Source organism: Cystoisospora suis (assembly GCF_002600585.1).
Source record: "Cystoisospora suis strain Wien I chromosome Unknown contig_551, whole genome shotgun sequence".
Taxonomy (NCBI): Eukaryota; Apicomplexa; class Conoidasida; order Eucoccidiorida; family Sarcocystidae; genus Cystoisospora; species Cystoisospora suis.
This window is the reverse complement of record NW_027153352.1, coordinates 3,904-13,185: the sequence shown is the minus strand read 5'-3', so window position 1 is coordinate 13,185 and position 9,282 is coordinate 3,904. Positions and strand designations below refer to the sequence as shown.

Below are 9,282 nucleotides of genomic sequence, written 5' to 3'. Positions count from 1 at the left end.
TGCTCAGGACCTCTCCCTGTAAACAGAGCAAGAAGCGAGCTGCCATTACGGAGATTACGAGAACACCTAGTACCATGAGCGCCTTCGATATTCCAAGCAGTGCGGTCGATCGAGGGAGTCGCCGACCAGAGCCGCTTCTTGTCCGGCTCCGCGACAACTCAGACTCCAGAGAACCTCTCCCGGTGTATTCGTCCTGTTCGTTGACATGGAGAAACACGATCTGCGCCCAGATCCGGGGTACCGCCTCGCGCAGGATCCATGGCCTCCATCTTCGTGCCTTCTACGTCCTCCCTCCCAGGGGTGTTTCGTGAAACTTCCAGTTTCCGCGACGAAAGCCCTCTCACGAAACACCAGGTCCAGGCTCACAAATTCTATAGTTAGAATGATTCAAATGCCTATTCTGTCTAACGCGTAGCTCCCCACAGCCCCATCCTCCTGTGGCTGTCGGCGCTCGCTCCTCCCACCTGCCACCAACATAGGTCAGACCCGGGAACGCGCCGGCACCGCTGCGCGACCGCATTTCCCGTGAGGCCGGTGGCGGTGCCGCAGTGGCTTGCTTGTACGGGGCATCATCGCTCGCCGCGCACATCCGATGTGCTCCTCGCGCAAACGGACAAGCCCCGCTTACTCCAGAATGAGCCGTTCAAGCAGCTTCTGAGGCCTGGCCTCTCCGATCTGGAGTCCGTGGGACACACAGCCGGGAGACACACACATTGCCATTGTCACTGAAGAAAAACTACATCGTGCGTTCCGCCAGAAGATCCGTGCGGGCGAAGACAACCGCCAGTAATGATGAAGGCGGTCTCCTTGCCTTGCCAGTCCGATTTCGGCCCGTTGCACTCGGGTGAGTCTAGGTAGCGTAGAAGCAGCGGCTCCTTCCAACTGCCCACCACACAGATATGAAGACGACTACGATTACTCCTCTTTCATCGCAGCTCAGTGCTCGAGCTGATTGACCAGGGCCTCATCCACCCTACTTTGCGTCCAAACGCACCGGGTCGGTGCCCTCCTCCAAGCACACCCGGAAGTGGGCTGACGGGGTCGCTAGAGTGATTGAGGAGGGACGTGCAACTGCTGTCGAACGTCAACGGGCTGGCTCTCTGTTCACGTCGCGGGTCTCTTCCGGTGAGCTTGGGTGAGGCGTAGAGTCGCGTGACTGGGCGTACCTTGCTCTTGGCCAGACCTCGGGGCGTCCAGCCGATCATGATGGAACCGGGGACGAGAATCGCTAGCGAGCCACTTGATTTGCCTCTCGTCGCGTTGGGGAAGTTCTTCGCCACAGCGTAGTCAGTGGCCTCCGGACGGAAGGATACAGGAAACGCTGTACCTCGATACGATACTTCAGGGAGATTCTGTGTTTATACGGTTTTATTTTATTTGGTAGAGCAGGTAGTAGTATGCGAGTCCGGTGTCGCCGCATTGCTGGGCGCTCGGCGGCAAATCCCGCATCTCTATCTTTCACAACAACGGGCAGGATGAAGAGTCATTGGCGCTCTGGGATAATGGGCGGCGAGTCATACGACCAATCCGGTGCATGACGTTACAAGAGTAGCCATCCCCTAACCATCTGCGAGACATTCCTCAGTCTCGGTAGCGACTACCCTTACAGGTAAGAGCCGGTGTGTATATTCCTGACTGGAAACCAATCGGGACCGCAGACACCACCAGCTCGGAAAAAAGGGGTAGTTTTTCGACGAAAACGCAAGTCCAGCAAGAAAGAGCACTGACCGGGGGTCTTTTCGCGTTACTTCTCTAAAAACAGTAACGGAGGAAAGGAGTTTCTATCGTGGGAACGCCTTGGACCGCTTCTTTGAAAGAACTTTGGAGTGGCCTCTGAGTCTTGCCGCGCGCCTTCCCACAGATACAGAGAAGACTGATGCGATGGCTCTCCTCACGTCACTCTTCCCTCTAGAAGTCAGGAGAGAGAACGGACTGAGGAGAGAAGAGTTTTGTCCTGGTTTTTCCGTGGCTCTCAACCAGTCGAGGGATTCATCTGTCCTCTACTCAGTAGAATGCCCCCGCCAACGAAGCTGAAGCGACAAAACAGTAAGGAGTGAAGAATATGATAGGATTAGTCTTCCACTCACCAACTGCCTTCGGCGCAGGTGATACCAACTGAATTGTGTACACTTACAGATTTCCACATGAATGTCCGAAAAAACAATGCGCAAGCCACAGTACGCTGTGCCTTATGATTCATATACTACAGAATGACATTCTTTCCTATCCTTCTGTGTACACTGTAGCTCGGTCCTTGCCCCAGTTTCGACTTCCGGTCGATCAGAGAGATTCCTCGTGCTTCTCTGCCCAGCTTGACGCTCTTCCTCCACATTGCACCAGACTCAGTCATATGTTATGTGGGATGGTGCACAATTGTGTTACTTCCCTTCTTCACAAAAAGATAGGAACACACGTACCGCACCGCGGAGTAGGGATGACAAGAAAGTCCACGAAACTTCTTTCACTGGCTTTTTACTACCAGGAGACAGAGGCGGAACACTGAGGACCTTGTTCGGGCTATCGAGGAGCCACCTAGCAGTCCCCATGTTGCCCTTCATAGCGGAACGCGCGGCTTTGGTTGGATCGACTAATCCATCCACACAGTTCATACCAGTAAATCGTTTCGTAGACCAGGCCTGTCACGACGCTCGAAAGTCTCGAAAGTATCTTTTCTTGACATTGAACACATACACAAGTATAGATATAAGCATATGTATGACCAAGTGGACTCCACTCTCCTTAACAGCGGAGAGATTCGACCTGTCATCTGCTACAGTCTTGCTGGTTTTCGTGTGCTGACTGATACCCAGATTGCTCCACCTCCGGTGTAGACCAACCTAAGAAAAGCATGTCGTAACAGCACGCTTGTGAAAGTATCAGTACTTTTCTAAAACCATATGCACGCACTACTCCTCAAAGACGAGAAAGCTTAGGCGAGACAACAGAGAGAAGCACGACTTGAGGTGCTCGAAACACGAAACGAACAGGTTGAAGAGAGGCTCTAGGTCCTAATGTCTCGCTGGTATTTACCCAGAAAGAAGAGATCATAAACGCGCGCGAATAACCAGAGAACCATATACATCTGTTCAAGAAGATACAAGCAAGCCCTCTCCTGTCCTGTACCCGTGTGCACGCACAGAAGACAAACAGAGGACCTTCTTCACAGTTGTGTCCAAAAAATATTGCGCTGCCTACCGCTGTCGCACTGCGAAGTCCAGCAGTGTACAGGCGACCACAGTGACCATGAATCCCACTCCTCCAGCACACACGTGTTGTGTCTACTAGTCTTTACTCTCAAAAGCAACCCCACAGTTACTTCGAGATGTAAAACATGGAGCGGTGCCCCTTCACGGTTGGGCCCTGTACGAATGACACCATTCCTCGGTCGGCAACTCGAATGTGCTGAAGCTCGTGATAGGTCTCTCTTGTCCTTCAGAGCTTGCGTTGCACGATCGTGGCAGCACGGAGAAGGAGCCGTCAGTCTTCTGGTGCGGAAATCGGAACAGCTATGTGCTCTCTCCAGAGAGTCCCATTGGCGGGCCCTTCGCGACAAAATGCCGTTGGATGCCTGGAGCTTGACTCGCCCTCACTTACCGACTGCATCCGCCTGCGTTTGTCCGTCCACTTCTTGTTTTACCATTCGAATCCAAACACGATTCTTAACCAAAGGTCACCTGGCCTTGTGCCAAGTATCGCTTTGCCCAATGGCACGCCGCAGTTGTCCCTTAGAGCGCCGTGCCGCAGAGGGGACAATCCGACCATCGATGAGAACGTGTAGTACTGTCACCGGAGAAGCAGCACTTGTCCCCGTGACGGGAATGCCAGTGTCAAGTCGACACCTTGACGAGCGAGAACAGTGCGGCAGTCGCGATGGCATACGGTGTTCACCTGGAAGAACGCCGCCTGTCGGCGAAGGGGACGGGGGCCGCGCGACCCCCGAATAACTTCCTTTGTCGAGTCCCCTGTCCACCAGCCCCGAGAACCAGTCAACAAGATGAGGCAGTCGTCGTCGGGGTCTCCGTTGTCGAACACATGAAGGGTAGTCCCAGGTATAGTAGTCTCGAACGGTCTTGGGCTTCCAGGGAGAGGCCTCTAAAAGCGTGTTTCCACTGTCTCTAAATGCCCTTCTCTCCCACCTGCGGAGGGGAATGCAAGTCTTGGCCTAAGCATCACAAGTATTGCTATAGGAAACACGACGACGGGAAGAAGGTAATAGTGGTTACTCGTGTCGTTCATATAAAGACCAAGAAAGAAGCCAGCCGCTAGACTCAACGTAAGCAAGAGGACCGCTCTCGCGGCTCGCAAGGGACGCCACCTCAGCTGACCATCAGGAAGCGCTCTCGGTGATGCGCCTTTGTCTTCGGACATCGAAGGATAGTCCAGGGAAGATTCATTACCCCCCTCGGCAGAAGCGATGTCGGTAGGGGGCGGAGACGGGACCTCATCAGCAAGGCTGAATGCTGGGCTAGAGAAGCAAACAATCACCTCCCTCGGATCCAAGGCCGCTGACCCATCAGTGGAAGTTAACAGAGGCTTCTTTCCTTCCGCAAGTCGGCGATCCGTGGCTCCGCGACTGATCGCCTGGCGGGTCGTCTTCTGCGACATTGCTGCCTCCAGGCAGGAGATAAGGCGGCTAGTCACCAGCGCGATTAACAGGATGCCTGCGATGGACCCCGCCGCCATCGCAGCTTTGGCGGTCGCAGATGCCGCTTTGAAGCTTGGCCCCCGTCGGCCAGAGCGGCTTCTTGCCTTGCTCTCTCGCAGGCTGGCTCTCCGGCGGTGCCCCTCTGCCACATGCCCGCTCCTCTCTGCGGACAAAGCCATGTCGGCGTCGGGGACCTCCTGATGGACACCAATTTTCTTCTCTTCACTTCCTGTGCCCGCATTTTCTGGGTCGTACGCTGCCGCCGTCATTATACGGAGTGATAGAAAAAAAAAAACCCTTGACTGTCCTCCTTCAGAGGTTTACCGAGTTTTTTCCCTGCTCGTGCCGTCTACTGGCTGGCTCGGTCCCCCTTCCCCGACTGATAATCTGCCTGGCGACTGCGCGGGCAGTCGCCCGCCGAAGCGGCGGTACGGGAGAACGAGCAGCGGTGTGATCTGGGGGGGAGGCGGACCCGGGGAGCCTCGGTCGCCCTGGGGGGAAGACGGGGGGATCTAAGTTTGAGGGCCCCTTTTTTCGGGGGATTAACCTCGAGTCACGCCAAGCACCCTTGAGGCGGACTGAGCAGCCCACTGATCTAACTTGCTGTACACTGGTGATTCTAACAGATTTTTGGTGACAGAAGTGGAGGGCTCGGTCCAACTACGGCGTGACCGTTTTTTTTTGGCCCGTCCACCCAGCTCACTTTCTAACCACCTCGGCGTTAAGTTGTTTTCGGCCCGCGTCCGCGCGAGCATACGTGAATATGAACCGCCGATCCAGAATGAGGATGCCTCGCGGAGCGGAACCTCCCGCCAGCCGCTCGGAGACCTTGCGGAGCCCGTCGCCTGCACCCGAAGAAGAGGCTACCCAAATTAGCGCCCCGCTGACTTCGCAGCAAAGCCGAGTAGCGCCGGCCGACCTTATGCAGGAACGGTTACTGAAGCCAGTACTGTGGACAGGGGCAGGCCCTGCGGAACGCATGACAAGCCCTCTGCCCTGTCTCTTCGTCTTGAAGAAGCAATTCGTCGTAGAGTAGCTAGCTTCAGTCGCATTACAATATATATGAAAAACCGCGGTGCCTCACCGCCACAGTTTCAAGTGCGTCCCCGTTAGTAGCCGCTGGACTATGTACCAAGGATAGCCCTGCGGGCCACCACCATGCTTGACTTGTAAAGCGAGAGCTGTCTGCGTGCCCCTCTCCGGGAAGAATGGTCTCCCGTGACATGTAACTACGTCTACTGAGGAAAGGAAGAGACGAACACCGCTGTATTCGCTTCTCCTCCAGTCTCTCAATCATCAGAGCTCGTCCAAGACACACATAGTCCAAGCCATAGATTGGAGAAACTGGCCGGTGTGGCCTCCGAGGTGCCAGTCCCGCGCGAATTAGCAGCACACTATTTAGACAGTTTCTGAGATAGCATGGACCGACAAAAGTGCTTTGTAACAGATGGTCGGAGTGTGCATATTTTCGGAGCCATACGCTACACGAAAGTGATCTCAGGGACTCATATGTCCTGCCTCGGATCTCTATCCGTGCAGTTCTTAGCACGTCAGAGGCTCTCCTCCGCTGACTCACTTTACTCCAATTGTATACTGGGGTGCGAAAGCAGTTGAAGTACCGATGAGGTGACCCAGTACTCTAACGTGACTAGACAGGTGATACAAATATATGATGGACTTATATAGCCGACTTCTCTTTTGAGCAGCAAGTCTGTTGATGCACCGGTAACAACAAAAAGAGGAAACAGCTGAATAGTCTAAATTCCGCCTGAGGAGGTAAAACAAAAGGACCAAGAAAAGCAAAAGCCACTACCCGAACATGCCTCATTCAGAGAAAAAGCATTCTGTTTTCTTGGGTACGTACAGGCCAGACGCTGAGACAAGTATGGACCAACCCTTTGGATTCATACCGTTACTGGCCTTACAACTACTTAGTAGGTATGGCAAAATCCAGCTTAGGGCAATTTTCCCACTTGCCAGCAGTTAACGTGTTCCAAGGCGTGGTATGCCATACTGATCCCCAATAAAAGTGACGTGACGAGCATTCTTGGTTACGCTGCGGTACGTACTACTATCTGGTAATCTTCACTACCATAGTGACAATCCCTCAGCCAACCACCGTATTTCGCGTCACGTTCTTCCTCAACCCTCATACGCGGTGCGCAAGACGTGTCCCTCCGCAAACACGCAAATAGCCATTCCCAGGCTTGTGTACAGAAACGCTGCACGCCGTCGCCCACTGCTCAAGAAAATGGTCAAAAGCTTGTTCATCTCGGACCGTCCCTTCGGAATTAAAGAAGAATGCAACCTGCAATCAAACACTAGAGCATCCTGCCCGGTCTCCGGACAACATGGCCTCACATGCCAATTTTGACATCTATTCTCGGTCAGCGTCATTAGAGCTTCTCCGTTCTCTCCTCCGCCTGACACCCTCCTCGCCGGCCACGGCCGGAGCGGAGTCACTCGCTCCCTCTCCCTCTTCCGGAGCGGTCGAGCCGGCCTCGGATTCTTTCGGTGCGGAATCATCGCTTGTCGGTATGTCCTCGATGTCCCCCATCCAAAGAGATGATGCAACGCCAGTGGAAACCAATGGGAGCATTATAGAAAACATCGAGGGAGCGACAACAGAGGTGACTGCCAGAATGACTACTAGCGACGTCAACCATCCCTTAAACCTTGGGGACGTTACCAATCTCGAGAAGACCCTACGTTCCTCCTCGGATCCACCCGGATTGTCTCCTGCTGATCCTGCAATGTATCCGACAGTTGCAGATACTATTGCGACCGCTGGCACGAACGCGTCGGGAAAGAACAAATAAACAGACACCAGGATGGCTTTACATAACACGAGGAGTGCTAAAAAGCTTCTCGACTGCAGCAACCCAAACGCCCGCGTGACAATTGAGGGCCGCCCTGTCCGGTCTCCGCCAGTACCCTGTCCTGGAACCTCAGCCTCTGCTGATGAGGAAGGCGCAAGAGAGGCAGACTCCTCATCGCTGGCTGATTCAACATCGGCTATGCACTCTCCTAGCCCTTCCAAAGAGAAAGCGCGATGATGGCCATCTGACGGGGTCTCCCCATCTGCAAGCCTGCGAGATGTGCCTCTAGAAAAAATCCCCTGACCATTCCCTTTCCCACCCACGGCTGTCCTCTTCAAACAGATTATAGAACGAAACGCCACTATGGACAACAATAGTATCCCCACTGCTACCAGAGCCCCGGTGGCCTTCGACAGCCCGAGCAACCGACTGAAAAGCGGCACCCTGGACACTGAGCGACTTCTCTTCCTAATTCCCAATCTGTGCTGCAAAAGCTCTCCATCGCTGACTTCTTTTGCCCCAGACCGGAAAGGCCTACCTAGGTCGCTCTCGGCATTGGGCTCTGACGAACCGGCCGCTCTTTTGTCGGCGGTTGGAGAGGAAAATGCCGAGCCGCCCTTTGTCAGCTTATCCATCTTCTTCAGTCGAAAGATTTCCTAGTCCGGACTGTGGGCACGTTGGAAACTAGTTGATCGCGCGGTGATCGTGACGCCCTGCGATGCCCTGCTGCGCCGTCCCCTTGAAGAAAACTGTTTCTGTTTGAGAGCGTCCCCCCACGCATCTTCCCCCGCCCGGGCGTGATAGGGGCCCACTTGTCCGGCTTCCGGGGGACCAGCACCCGCTCGGTGCATGCAGGCCCGTAGCCGGTAATGAAGACCTGGTACGAGCGTCCGGAGACAGGGGCGCGCGGCTCCCACAGATGTCTTCAAGGGGGTGGCACCTACAGGAATTGCGAGGCGCAGGCATCCTGCCGTTTGAAGATCGGTCTCTGTCACACTGCTGCGCAAGAGCTGAGTAGGGAGCAGTGGGCTTACTGTCTCTGAGACAGTGAAATGCCTACTCGCCTCCTGACTATCTGGAAGCCCCGTGGCCTAATTAGCAGCTGTGCGACTCAGTCATGGCCGTTGTTCGGTTTCCCTACTTCAGCTCCCCGCCGAGGTCTTTCGCCCTTATGCACGTAGGCACTGTCTCGTTACTGCTACTACACTACGACCCGAGATGGTTCGCTAAGAATCTTAAAAGGCTCCCAGGAAGTGCACACGCTTTCGCGGAGGGGGGGCAGTTAGAGGACGTGTGGTAGTGTAGAGCGGTCGCCCACACGCTTCCGGGCTGGCACCACAGGGCTGCAAGCTGGCACCATAGGGAACCCGGAGGCGTGTGGGGGACTGCGGTACACTACCCCCCATCCGCGAACTGCTCCACCTCCTCAAAAGCGTGTGCACCTCGAAAGAGTTGCAGCTCTCCAACGGCAAGGATTTCAGATAGCTTCTCGTAATTCTCCCACTCTCTGCCCAGCCCCTTGTCGCGTTTCGCTAAGAACTTGTGCGGCACTGTCTCGCCACCCTTTCTCCGTTGGCGTGACGTCGGGAGTCCCTCGACAGCGTATGGGCACCCTGGCTACGGCTCACTGGGCGACGGTGTCCTGAGACCGTCGGTCTCGCGGGTCGCCGGCCGTCATCATTCCTTTTTCTCAAGCGTGTCAACTCCACTGTGGCGTGGCAAGTACGCCGTCCGTCTGCTAGCAGACGTCTCTTCATGTCATTCTGTCCTTAAGGGACGCTACAGATATAGTGGATAATTGTACAGTGTTTTTCTTTC

At 54.8% G+C, this 9,282-nt stretch overlaps 1 protein-coding gene across 1 annotated transcript; it reads right to left on the bottom strand.

The window, feature by feature from the left end:
* Positions 1-630: 630 nt before the first annotated feature.
* CSUI_001384 (uncharacterized protein) lies at positions 631-8,663 on the bottom strand. Its single transcript, XM_068061590.1, has 2 exons — positions 3,595-8,663; positions 631-2,030 (listed from the first exon to the last, which is right to left on the bottom strand). The coding sequence occupies exon 1, from the start codon at positions 8,097-8,099 to the stop codon at positions 7,023-7,025; it is 1,077 nt and encodes a 358-aa protein (XP_067926434.1). The 5' UTR covers positions 8,100-8,663; the 3' UTR covers positions 631-2,030; positions 3,595-7,022.
* Positions 8,664-9,282: the final 619 nt, after the last annotated feature.

Excerpts from the sequence above, each read along its gene's own strand:
- CSUI_001384 (XM_068061590.1), bottom strand. The coding sequence starts at position 8,099 with ATGGATAAGCTGACAAAGGGCGGCTCGGCATTTTCCTCTCCAACCGCC.